Source organism: Onychomys torridus, chromosome 4 (assembly GCF_903995425.1).
Source record: "Onychomys torridus chromosome 4, mOncTor1.1, whole genome shotgun sequence".
NCBI classification, from domain to species: domain Eukaryota; kingdom Metazoa; phylum Chordata; class Mammalia; order Rodentia; family Cricetidae; genus Onychomys; species Onychomys torridus.
The window spans coordinates 263,287-276,528 of NC_050446.1; the positions used below are offsets into that span (position 1 = coordinate 263,287).

General features: G+C 50.5%; 2 protein-coding genes across 2 annotated transcripts in view; one reads left to right on the top strand and one right to left on the bottom strand.

The window, feature by feature from the left end:
* The first annotated feature begins 3,596 nt into the window (after positions 1-3,596).
* On the top strand, positions 3,597-7,232 carry Rpl35 (ribosomal protein L35). Its single transcript, XM_036186548.1, has 4 exons — positions 3,597-3,682; positions 3,929-4,065; positions 4,709-4,790; positions 7,053-7,232. Exons 1-4 carry the CDS (start codon positions 3,680-3,682, stop codon positions 7,200-7,202), a joined length of 372 nt encoding a protein of 123 aa, XP_036042441.1. The 5' UTR covers positions 3,597-3,679; the 3' UTR covers positions 7,203-7,232.
* Positions 6,485-13,242, bottom strand: part of Wdr38 (WD repeat domain 38) — a 38,838-nt gene continuing 32,080 nt past the window's right edge. The window contains exons 4-12 of the mRNA XM_036183290.1: positions 10,566-10,667; positions 9,739-9,859; positions 8,848-8,964; positions 8,663-8,760; positions 8,355-8,435; positions 8,145-8,276; positions 7,891-8,040; positions 7,599-7,646; positions 6,485-7,491 (exon numbers count right to left, since the gene is read on the bottom strand). Coding sequence (XP_036039183.1) covers positions 7,408-7,491; positions 7,599-7,646; positions 7,891-8,040; positions 8,145-8,276; positions 8,355-8,435; positions 8,663-8,760; positions 8,848-8,964; positions 9,739-9,859; positions 10,566-10,667 — 933 coding nt within the window. The 3' untranslated portion in view covers positions 6,485-7,407. The remainder of the gene's footprint in view (positions 7,492-7,598; positions 7,647-7,890; positions 8,041-8,144; positions 8,277-8,354; positions 8,436-8,662; positions 8,761-8,847; positions 8,965-9,738; positions 9,860-10,565; positions 10,668-13,242) is intronic.

Below are 13,242 nucleotides of genomic sequence, written 5' to 3' on the forward strand. Positions count from 1 at the left end.
CCAGGCAGTGGTGGCACACACCTTTAGAAGCAGGTGGATCTCTGTGAGTTCAAAGCTAGCCTGGTCTACATAGAGAGTTCCAGGACAGCCAGAGCCTCACAGGGAAACTTTGTCTCAAAAACCCAGAAAAAAAAGGGGGGGGGGTGCATTTAGTGAAACCATGTCTCAAAATAAAAAGTACTTGCTGCTCTCACAGAGGACCTGGGTTCAGTTCCCAGCACCCACACAGTGGCTCACAGTGCTCTGTAACTCCACCTCCAGGGAGATCATCACGTCTGCTGGCATTGCACATACATAGGACACATAAAATAATTTTTAAAAGCTGTCTTATATTACATCAGAAATGGCAAAGTGCTACGGAGAAAATTACTCAGTACCTGTAAGTCTCTTAAAGGGAAGTGATTCAGTCTTTTAAAAAAAAAAAAAAAAGACTGTACAGTAGTGATGGTGGTGGTGGTGATGATGCACACCTTTAATCCTAGTACTCAGGAGGCAGAGGCAGGAGGATCTCTGTGAATTCAAGGCAGCCTGGTCTACAGAGCCAGTTCTAGGACAGGCTCCAAAGCTACACAAAGAAACCCTATCTAAAAAAAAAGTTTATTTAGGAGTATGCTGGGGATTGGGGATTTAGCTCAGTGGTAGAGTGCTTGCCTAGCAAGTGCAAGGCTGTGGGTTCGGTCCTCAGCTGGGGGGGGGGGGGGGGTAGGCTGTAGGCAATAGTAGCTCATGCCAAGAAGATTTTTAAAAAAGGGGTGATGGGAACATATCAGGTGTTTTCAAGATAAAGCTTACAGGATTTGCTGGTAAATTAGATGGGACATGTAATAGAAACAAGCAGTATCAGATAACTTCAAAGATGCCGGTGCAGGAATGTAGCCTAGTGTGTAGTAGTATTCACCCAATACAGTGGAGATCCTGGGTTTAATCCTAGCGCTATAAGTGTTACAGATCTGAGGGGAAGTGTGTAAGTGTTACAGCTTGGATAGGAAGGTATCCTGAAAATTACTTTGTCTTTTTTTTTTTCAGAGCTGAGGACCAAACCCAGGGACTTGTGCTTGCTAGGCAAGTGCTCTACCACTGAGCTAAATCCCTAACCCCAACCCCGGTATCCTGAAAGTTGAGAGCCAAGGAATACCACAGTCACACCACACAATAAAACCTCACACAAGAGATTTATTGGGAAGGAGAAAACCAGGATGGTGGCTGTCTCTGCTTGGGCAAGAAACAGCAGAAAACTGAGCAGAAGGCAGGGTTTATATAGAGCTTCTTGGGAAGGAGGGTAGAACTTTTTAGGATAAAGCTTTCCAGGGTAGGTATTGGTGGGATTAAAAGTTCAGAGTTTGGGCTTTTTACTCTGTAGGGAGAGGGCTGGGTCCAACCGTTAGGGCAGTTAGTGTGTTCTGTGGGTGGAACCTGACAGCTGGCGATCCTCAAGGAGAGGGGCTTAATAAACACTATGAAAAATTTCCAAAATTATGCATAATCATAACTCTAGTAGAATCCTGAGCATCTAGGAAGTTGTACCTTTAGGCTTCCATTTAAAACTAATTCACACTTTCTGCTCATTTCTCCATATCCCTTGACTTCACAGTAGTCTGGGACAAGGCTCATTTATCCATCCATCCAGTATTCACAAGCTGGGCCTGGAGAGCACAAAACCGAATACGTTATTCTGCCCTTGTAGACCTTTAAGACTGGCTCTGGAATTGGGGCTGGGGATTTAGCTCAGTGGTAGAGTGCTTGCCTAGCAAGCACACGGCCCTGGGTTCGATCCTCAGCTCCTGCCAAAAAAAAAAAAAAAAAAAAAAAAAAACAAGTAAGACTGGCCCTGGAAACAGGAACGCATCTTTTAACTCAGTTTCATACTGAGCATTTGGAATACAAGGGTAGGCTGCTACTCCTAGGGATGGGAGATAACTAAAAACCCTCCTTACACGACCTATTGAGTCCCTGTTTGTTTGTTCTGCTACCCAAGTCAGTTTTATGAACTGAACAACGTTGAGAAACTGCTAGAGAGGGTGGCTGCTGACTGGAAGGCTCCAATTGGTCCATATGGTTATTTATTACAGAAACTGACTCTGTTGCTGACCTAGGTGCTAGTGGTCTGTCAGACTGTGGAGATGAAGAGCTGTGGACACATTAACTATGTTAATATCAATGATACTTTGCCCAATATCAGGTCTTGGCTGGGAGCTTTGCAGGTTGTCTCTAATCCTCAAAAATAGACTATTTGGCAGTAAGAGAACCAACCAAAGATGGGAATGGAATTACCAAGATATCAACTAGTAACTAGCAATAAAGCAAAAATCTGAGTTTGGAGTTGTTTTTATTTATTCATATTTCAGTGTTGGGGTTTGAACCCAGAGCCTTGTGCATGCCAGGCAAACACTTTACCTTTTGAGGCAGGGTCTCAATAAACATCCCAGGCTGACCTCCAATACTCTATGTAGTTGTGGGAGGCTTGAACTCCAGATCCTCCTTTTCCACTGCCTGAATGCTAGAATTACAGGGCTGTGACACCATGCACAGACCTAGAGCAATAATCAGAAATCCAAAAAGTCCAGGAATGTAATTTGTACTATTCTACACTGTCTCCACCAGTTCTTGATTGACAATGGAGTTTGACTGTATTGTTAGCCTTGAAAACTCTTACCCTTTGCCAGGTGGTGGGACACTTTCAATGCCAGCCTCCTCAGGTACATAAGTTCCAGATCAGCCCTGGAAACACATGGAGATCTTGTATTAACAAAAACAAGCCGGGCGGTGGTGGCACACGCCTGTAATCCCAGTACTCGGGAGGCAGAGGCAGGTGGATCTTTGTGAGTTCGAGGCCAGCCTGGTCTACAGAGCTAGTCCAGGAATGGCCCAAAGCTACAGAGAAACCGTCTCAAAAAACCAAAAACAAACAAATAAACAAAAACAGCCGGGCGGTGGTGGCCCACGCCTTTAATGCCAGCACTCAGGAGGCAGAGCCAGGCGGATCTCTGAGAGTTTGAGGCCACCTCTAGTCTCGAGATCCAGGACAAGCACCAAAACAACACAGAGAAACCCTGAATCGAAAAACAAAAAAACAAAACTGGATTGACTAGATGGTTCGGAACCTGACCACCTGCGTTCAAGCCCCGAGACTCACGTGGTGAAAAGAGAGAACCAAATATCGCAGGTGGTTCTAACCTACACACACACTGGCAGGGCATGGTGGCGACCCCCTGCAGTCTCAGCATTAGGAAGGTTCCCGGCCAGCCAGGGACTTACAGTGAGACCCTGTCAAATAAAGTTTTAAAGAATGAAACCCTCACACTTCATGCCCTACGCACCCAGACCATCCACGACTAGCTGAGAGGGGAACAGATTAGGGAATGACAGACTTCGCGAATAAACGACTGATTGGACTACTGCAGCCTTCACTGCGCCATCTCCAGGCATGAGCTGCGCAGCTTAAGGTTCAGTTTCCCCAGCAGCATTGCTTAGAGACCAGGCAACTTAAGGAGGGGGGGGGGAGGGGCGACACCCAGGAAGGGCCGGCACCACCGACGCGACTGCGCACAGGCGGGGCGGGCCTTCCACGCCGCGACTCTATTGGCGGTGTTCGGCGCCACCGGCAGTAAGTAACGGAAGTCGGCCCCGCCTCTTCCTCTTTCTCTCTGACCAGGCGGCCTCGGCGGTGAGCAGCTGAGCCATGGTGAGCCCGCAGAATCGAGTGCCATCCGGGCGGGGGAATGCTTGGGGACAGCGGCACAGGGCGTGGGGCGTGAGCGGGGGACGCAAGGAGCGTCTGGGTCTTACGGCTTCGCTCTGCATGGTTGCTCCTGGTTCGGGCCGGTACAGACCGCCTACCCTACACTATCCGTGCACACTTCCTCCGCGATCTTCCGCGGGGAAAGCGGGAGCTTCCGCTTCGTGACCCACAGAGTCGCCTCTCATATAGGCCAAGATTAAGGCTCGGGACCTGCGCGGCAAGAAGAAGGAGGAGCTGCTAAAACAACTGGACGATCTGAAGGTTGAGCTGTCCCAGCTTCGCGTCGCCAAGGTGACAGGCGGCGCCGCGTCCAAGCTCTCCAAGATGTAAGTGGCCCTTGTGGGCCCAGTTGGGCACACTTTTTCTGCCTTGGCCCCCTATGCCCTTCCCCACCTCACCCTTGGCCAATTTATGTAGTTTTAAAGAACTGGGCATTCCTCAAGGTCTATGGCGGTGCCACCTACCTGGACCCTTTAATGGGTTGTAGTGGGACTTAGAGTCACATGCTAAAGACCAGGGAGACTTGGCGAAGAGAAATGGGTTGTTTTTAATGGTTGCCATCAGTATACTACCCCAGACAATCTTGTGAAGATGCGCATAAGCAAAATTACGTGCTGAAACCTCCAGACCATGTGTTACAGTAACAGACCTGCCCTTGTCCTCTGACCACCTGCTCTCAGCCTGTTTCTTTCTTCGGTGTTCTCTCTTCACACATGTTTTCATCAGATTGTGATTCCTTAGAGCTGGACTAGTTCCCATTTCACAGCATAGCTTCAGTGTAGCCTTTGGTATAAGCTCTTGGCCTGAGTTAAAAGACCTTTCCTTGTCCTGTCTGCATTAAGTTTCCGGGCACATACATTTCCCTGGGGAGCCTGTTGACAAACTTGCCCTCTCGGTGATAGATGGGGGACTTGGGGAGTTGGACACAAGTTGGCACTTCTTGGTTTTCACTGACGTGTGTTTTTATAGACGAGTCGTTCGCAAATCAATTGCCCGTGTCCTCACCGTCATTAACCAGACTCAAAAAGAAAACCTCAGAAAATTCTACAAGGTGAGCACTGGACAGGAGCTGTTGTGGAGAGGTTCTGTGGTACACGGGCCAGGGGGGATGCCCTCAAGAGGCTCCCATTTTGTGGCCGAGTTTGCCTTGTTACCAGATTCCCTTACTGGCATAAGTTCTGCTGGTGTCAAAAGGACAGGGGGAGAGTCGGAGAGTGCTCTGTCTGGACACAGCTGAGTCCAGCCTTCTCCGCTGTTGTGTTGCAGTTACTGAGTTTGTTCGGAGCTGGAGCCCTGGCCAGTTGTTCGGGGTTGTCTCACTGTCAGTGTCTCACCTGCCAAGCACTTGCTGGGGGCACCCACAGTGGGTAAACTGTAGTCCCAAAGCTCCTCTTAAGAACCCTTTCTTGAGGACAGTGTTAGAGCATTGCTGGAATAATTCATATTTGTCATGTTAGTGTAGAGGCAAAGCAAAGCTGCAGAGTCACAAGATTCATTTATTTATCCAGGAAAGGCGCAAAGCTACATAGAGAAACCCTGTCTTGGGGGGTGGGGGGAGATTTAATAATAAATATGTAAGACTGCAGGTCAAGAGAGGGCACCAGATCTCATGACAGATGGTTGTGAGCCACCATGAGGTTGCTGGGAATTGAACTCAGGACCTCTGGAAGAGCAGCCAGTGCTCTTAACCTCTGACCCATCTCTCCAGCCCCCGAGCCTCATCATTTTAAGTCAATTCCCCTTAATTGAAGTCAGTTGTTTGAGTAGTTTAATTGCCTCTGCAAACTTCACCAAATTAGTATTGGGATTTGGCACTTCAGAAAGCTGTCGTGGTTCAAGGGAATTTTGGCTTGGATGAGTCTAAAGGCCTGAAGTGTTCCTCAGTTTCTGAGAGTCTGGGGACCAGGCACCTGTCAGTCAGGGAACTGGATGTAGAGAACTTTGTGCTTCCCTGTGACTGCTGGGCTGTGGGTGTGTGTGGTGAGAGAGAGACTGGAGGTGTAGGTTTTTTATTTAGGTGTTTGGTGGTTAAAACCATGAGCTTTCAAATGTCAGGCAAGTAAGTAAACCAGCACTGAGTTACCCCTAGACCACAAGGTTGGGGGTCCTGTTTTTGGTTTCAGAACAGGGTCTCAGTAGACCAGGATAACAGAGAACACACAATTGCCATCTAGCCACCCTGTTTTTAGAAAGAACATTAGATAGGTGTGTTTAGTGGGGGTTCTGGAGGCAGAGCTCTAAGTGGATGGATTACCTTAACATGGATGAGGGCCTCCCTGAGGTAACTTTGTTGTGTCCCCACCCTATCCTGCACAGCTTTTCTAGGGTCCTCCATCCATCTGCAAGGTGCATGAGAATGTGACCTCATGGTGCCTGTCCTTTGAGGATAAGAGTAGCCATTAATAGAGAGCATGGTTATGCTTTTTTGTTTGTTGGTTTTTTGGGTTTTTAGGGCAGGGTTTCCCTGTGGGGCCCTGACTGTCCTGGAACTTGCTCTGTAGACCAGGCTGGCCATGAACTCAGAGCTCTGCCTCCTGCTTCTGCTTCTTGAGTGCTGGAATTAAAGGCATGAGCCAGCATGTGGGTGCTAGGAATCGAACCCGGTGTTCTTGTTCCTGGGCCATTTCTCCAGCACATGACTGTACCTCTTTTTTTTTTTTTTTTCTTCAAGATAGGGAAGATAGGGTTTCTTTGTGTAGCCCTGGCTGTCCTGGAACTGGCTCTGTAGACCAGGCTGGCCTTGCATACACAGATGCCTTCTTGGGGGCTGGGATTAAAGGCTTTGTGCATGCCCTGCTCTGCTTTTCAAATGGCTGCTGGGGAGCTTGCTTTGAAGTTCTTGGTGGGGCTACTCTCCATATGGACTGCCTACTTTAGAACACTTGGGAAAGACTAGGAGATAGAGGAAGGTGTCAGCCCTTGTGTCAGGGTGACCTTGGCCAAGCCTCTGGAGCACTAGTAAGCCTTGCCTGATGGGCCATCCAGTTAATTGTAGCCAAGTGGCAGTAGCCACCACAGAACCCCAGTGTGTGTCTTGTGCCCTTTGGATTGTGCAGTGGTTTTTACTTAGTTACTAGCAATTAATACATAGGAAGAATGAAGTTTAGCCCTGTAGTCTTGAAATTAGGGGTTCAGTGTACAAGTAGTAGGCCTGCCAACCTTCTAGTACCTTATTGGCAGTTCCCAGCTGAAAGGCTCTGGGTGCCCTACAAATTGCCTGGAGAAGTCCAGCTTCTTGTCGCATGTGCTTTCCTGCTTCAGCACCTCCCTGTAGCCCCTCATACTCAGATTCAGCCTGTTGTCTCTGTCCCAGGGCAAGAAGTACAAGCCTCTGGACCTGCGACCCAAGAGGACTAGAGCCATGCGCCGCCAGCTCACCAAGCATGAAGAGAAGCTGAAGACCAAGAAGCAGCAGCGCAAGGCGAGGCTGTACCCACTGCGCAAGTACGCAGTCAAGGCCTGATGGGGAGCAATAAAGTGCGAGACCGGCTTACTCTGCTTCCTGTTTCACCCGGCCACTGGAGCCGGTGGGGAGGGGTGGCCCAGGTGACCACTCATCTACAGTGGGTGAGGTCTGGTTACAGGATGGGGTAGTCCCTGCATGCAGCCAAGGTCTTACTTTAGGCCTGTAGTAAGTTACGTGGAAGAGACTTGGAGTGGTAGACTTGTCATCTTGTCACATCAGCAGCCCCTGACACCAAAAGTTTGCCATCGGGAGTGAAAACACAAGCGTGGGCCACATCCAGCAGGCCCTGTCAGTAGCACAGCATCAGAGTCAGGGTTGGCGGGTCCTGCCAGTCCTGGGCCTCTACAGGGGCCTTTGCAATTGATCCTGGTCAGCACTGTAGGACAGCCTTACCTTTAGGGTCTCTAGGCATTCTCCTGTGTGGCAGTCCCAGACTTTGACCTGGATGTAAAAAGAGGCGATAGAGTTACGAGTCTCTGTGTGCCAGCCATGGTCTGGGCTCTTATGCAGGCAAAGTTTAGTGTAGCCTCTGGCACAGAAATGTGAAATGTTCAGAGATTAGCCCAGTCCTTTGTGCTGGCTTTAGGTCTTGCCGTTGGAATGCAGCTGGGCCCATGGGCATACCTAGTATAATAAGGCTGAGGTTTCTCTGAAGAAGGTGCTGCCTTGGGTTTGGGTGACTTACTGTGCGTGAGTAACCAGCACTGGCCAGCCTCAGCTCATCAGGAGAAAAGGCTAGGCTTTTCACCCAGGTGGCATGGCCCTTGAGCTGGAAAAGCAGGCTGCTAGTTGTGGGCTTCCAGATGCGAATGGTCTTGTCCCAGGAGCCAGATGCCTAAACAGACATCCCTGAGCTCAGTGAACCCCACAATGGCCTGTGCCCTTGAGGGTCTCAGGGCAAATAGGGACCGGCCTGGAGCACTGGTTAGCCCACCTTACCAAGAGCCCAGATGCTGAGTAGCACAAGCAGCTGATGTTGCCAGTGTGGCCCTCCAATTCCTGATAGGAGGCAGTTGGGGTTGCCCCCCGCAGGTCCCAGATATGCACAGTCGAGTCCCAGGAACCAGTGGCCTGTTGGTAGTGACCATGAGTATGAAATGGCTCTTGGCACTCCTGTGGCCACTGATGGTAGGGTGGGGTGAGGCTCACCAGAGAGTCTGCATTGGGGGAGAAGTCACTGCTCTGGACGGAATCACGATGCCCAACCAAGAGGCGTACATTGTGACCAGACTGTAGAGAGAGAGTGAGCTACAGAGGTGGAGGTGGGCAGGCAGATGCTCCTTGCCTGGCCACAGGAAGGAAGGGCATGCAGGCTGGAAAATGCTGTGCAGGGAGGCCTGGAAAGCCTGCCATAGCCAGATAGTCTTAGGTACCTGGTTGGGGAGGTGGGGGACCACTAAGGATCATTGGTGCAGAGAACACATGTCACCTCTGACTTGGGCCCCATTCGTTCATACCTGCACCTCCCAGAGAATGACCCTCCTGTCCCAGCCACCTGACGCCAGCTGCTTTGAGTCAGGGCTAAAACTGACTGTCTCCACGCTCCGCTGGTGACCTGTAGACACCAGCCCAAAGATGGGAAAGAGTACAGGACACAGTCCACAAAGCCTGTGGCTCCTAGTCAAGCCAACCACTTTCTCACCTTTCAGCACATGTAGACACTTGAATCTTGCCACATCCCAAAGGCGAATAGTGCAGTCGCTGGAGGAGCTGGCAATGAGGTGGCCGTCGGGGGAGAAGCGGCAGAACTTCACTGGGCCTGAGGCAGGAGCACATGTTTGTTCTGCCTCAGACCACATTTGTCATCTGTGAGTAACTCAGGCCTAGACCTGAGCTGTACACAGCTGAAATACCATCCCAGTCTGCCCATCTGAGAAACCATCGTTAGAACCAGATTCCTCCTAGCAGCACTCTGGCTCTGGTCTAAACTGCCTTCAGTGTTAGTCACTGTCCCATCATTCCCTCATTTGTTTCAACTGGTTAGACACCTGCTTGCACAGGCTTATCCCAAGACCAAGAACACAGTTAAGTTCACACCTACAGGACAACAGGTAACCTCGACATGAAGCTAAGTGAAATAAGCCAGTTAAATACTGTTGATTTACCGGGGCGGGGGGGGGGGGGGGGATTTTAGAGAGGTCAAACGTCATTGTTGAGGATGGAAGGGAATGGGGTGTTTCGTGGGTGAGTTCCGCCAAAAGGAAAGTTCTGGAGAATTAGCCTGAGTGTATGTACCACTGGGCTGCATGTCTAGGCTTTTGTAAGATTTGAGCCAGGTGGTGGTGCACACTTTTAATCCCAAGTACTTGAGAAGAGGCAGGCAGATCTCTGAGTTTGGGGCCAGCCAAGGCTACACAAATCTGTCCCAGAAAAACAAAGTAAGAGTTGAGTCGAGGTCTCTTAGGGTGAGAGGCTGTACCCTGAGTGCTAGGTTTGGTTTCTCCCTACCAGCAGCCCCTGCCAGACTCTTGCTCCAACCCTCTCCCCCAAAGTCATATGTCACCAAGGCAGGTTCCAGGTGGCTGAGCCCCACCTCTGTGGGCTGCCATTCTCCACAGCAGTCGTCTACTCTTCGTCTCCCATACATACACACAGCCATCATCTGAGGCTGTGAGCAGGGTCTGGCCATCAGGGGAGAAGGCAGAGCAGTTGACCTGAAAGTACAGGGCAAAAGTACCATGCCTATCAGAAGTTGTCTGTCCCCTCAGCTCTAATCTGCCCAGGAACCCAGGGTGAGGTCATGACCTCCAAGTCCGCACTCCACAGCCAGGATCCTTTAAACCTAGGCTAGAACCCAAATCCTAAAGCCGGTTCTGAATCAAGAATTGACAAATCAGCCGGCATTGTAGAGTGGACATTTAATCCTAGCACTTGAGAGGCAGAGGCAAGTGGATCTGGAGGCCAGCCTGATGTAAGTTCCAGGACAGCTAGGGTTGTTATATAGAGAAACCCTGTCTCGAAAATAAATAAAAGAATTGACAAGTTCAAAGTCGACTATAGGAAGCATTGAGTCTAGGCTGGCTATAACAGTGCACTCCTTTAAACCCAGCACCAGGGAAGCAGAGGACAGGAGGATTGCCTGATGATGCCTCAAAAAACAAAACATCCATATGAGTCTGAGGCCTGGTTAACATGGAGCGTTCCTGGCTAAACAGCTACACAGTGATACCCAATCTTCAAACAAATAGGAAAAAATAAATAAAGGCCTAGCACGAACGCCTGAATCCCAGCACAGCAGAGGCAGGTCTATATAGTGATTTCCACAACAGCCAGACCCATATAGTGAAACCCTGTTTTAAAAACCAAGAAGAAAAGATAAACCTAGAGTCTGTTCTTGAGCTCCAGAGACCCGGGGCTCACCTCTCCCTGGTGTTGACCGAAGAACCTCACTCTGCCCACCGCCAGCTTTGTTGGAGCCTTGATGTTCATGGGCGCCCGCTGCAGAGCCCGGCGGGCTCCCTCCTAAGCAGGAACCAGTCCCGTCAGAGGGGCCTCAGCTCAGGACACAGTGGAAGGGGAAGGGAAGCTGTGTACAAGCAGTCGCCATGGTAATGGGGTGGGGTGCGCAGCCGCAGTGGGGAAAGGTCTCTGAGAAGCCTCTGTGTAAGGCCATAGTGACTTGCCCATCCCTCATCCCCCTGGTTACAGGAAAAGGAGCTGCTGCAGGTAGGTTAGCAGGAGACACCAGTAAAGGGTCTCACGACCTTGGGACAGTTCTGCCCGCGGTGGAGCAAGAATCTGAGCAGAGTGGCTGTTAGAGGGCGAGCCAGCTACATACCTGGACAACAGCTGCAAAGCCCCACAGTCTCCTTCCTTACGCAGAACTGGATCCAATTTACCACCGCACAACGGGTACTTGAGTCAAATATGGGTGGTGGGGGTGGCTAGCACATAGTATAGTGACCACGAAGAGCCAGGCCTCCTGGCTGGGCCTGAGCCTGGAGACAACATGCATCTCCACCTTCCAGGATGCAAGGAACAGGAGGCAAGAGTGTGTCCAGTACAGGTCATGAAAAAGTAGGGCATTCTGGGCTAAGTTACCTGCTGTGCCAGCTGAGTACCTGGGGATGGAGGTGTAGGTGGGAGGTTCCAGGAGCTCTCAGGATCGCACATGGATTGCTTGACCCGAAACGTCCAAATAACAGACCTTTACAGACAGGAAACTGAGGTCTAAAGAAATACAGAGGTGGATAGTGGTGCTGGTCCTGGTCCTTTCTATCATCACCAGAGCCCTCACAGCGGGTGTCTGAGGTCCCTTGTTTCTGATACCTTTGGGAAACAGGCTCCCAAGGTGGGATGAGGGAGGCATGGGCAAGTCACTCAGTTCCTCCATGACAGAGCTGAGGCCAGAGCCACGCCTTCCGGCTCCCCAACTAGACCAAAATGGACAGGGATGGGTGTGGAATGCTCCCCCCTAGGGGATTTCAGACTCCTTAGGTTGGGCAGGGAGGCAGCTTTGGGAGTGTGAAATTCAAGAGTTCCTAGTGGTGACTCACTCCCTTTCCCCATAGCCCTTTGCCAGAATCTTCTCACGGGACCACTCTATTCCTGCTCTATTTTAGTCCGGTATGTGAGGTGGCGACACTGGCGGCTTTGAGCCAGGCCCACCCTCGTCCATGCTCCCAAAGGGCCCAAGTCACTGAGTTGGCTCCTCAGAGACCTGTGTGTGCTGACTTCAAAGCCACTCACCACCAGACATGACTCCCAGAGGGAGCACTGGGAAGCCGAGGTCCCTGGCCTCTCTCTTCCCTGCTCAGGCACCAATACCCTGCAGGCATGTTCCCTAGCCACCTGACTGCTGCTTCCTACCTTGGGCCTGCCTGTTCACTGGACTGTCTGCCTCCAGCAACCCTCCCCATCTGACCTACTTAGTAACCCTGTGATGAAACACATAACCAAAGTGAATTGGGGAGGGAAGGGTTTTTATTTGGCTCACATTTTCACATTGTAGTCCCATCATTGAAGGAAGTCAGAATAGGAACTTAAACAGGACAGGAAACTGGAGGCAGGAGCTGATGCAGAGGCCATGCTGCTTACTGGCTTGCTCATCATGGCTTGCTTCCTGCTTTTTTATAGAAGCAAGAGCACTGTATGTAAAGCAGGCACTTGAAGATTTGCCTGAGGAAGCCGTGCTGCCTCCCTCTCAGGAGTGGTGACTGGCAGAAACCCTCCTCCTGAGGGTTTGCCCTTCCTGCTAAGCATAGAGCTGGGGACACTGATAATGCAGAAAAGGCCTGGCAGCTAGGAGCTTCATGCCCAGCAGATGTGCAGGCCCTGATTTGGGGCAGTTACAGTCTCTGGGAACTCCTGAGGTAATGATGGTGACTCAGGCCCTGCCCAAACGTCTGAAGGATTTGGATCCAAAACACTGTCACTGAATACGTTCTCCAGCTACCTGACTGCTCCTGGGGCCCAGAAATGCATTCTCCATACCCATTACACCTAGCAACTCCAAGGAAGGTCATGGGAAGCATTTTATACCACTTATCTTCTCAGGGAGTGTATCCCACCATGACTTTCTTTCAGCCATTGCTGTGACCTTCCTTATGTCTCTCTCTGTCCCTGCTCTGCGACTTAACTACACAAGCATGTTCAGCATCATAGAAGGTCAGCCCTACTCTAAAAACTGAGGCTTGCCAGGCAGTGGTGGCACACACCTTTAATCCCAGTACTATAAGAGGCAGAGGCAGGTGGATCTCTGTGAGTTCGAGGCCAGCCTGGTCTACAGAGTGAGTTCCAGGACAGGATCCAAAGCTACACAGAGAAACCCTGTCTCAGGGAAAATACATACATACATACATACATACATACATACATACACACATACACACATACACAAATAAAAACAAGACTTACAAAAGAGAAGCCTCTAGTCCTTAGGCCCAGGAACTTGTGGTCATTTTCAAATGAACAAGACAGCAGGAAAGCCCTGAGCTGGCGTTAGTGCTTGCCTTGAAGACTGGGAAGAGCCAGGGCACAGTAGGCATCATCTCCCTCATCCCTTAAGAGTCAGTTCTAACTATTGTAGCTGCTGCCC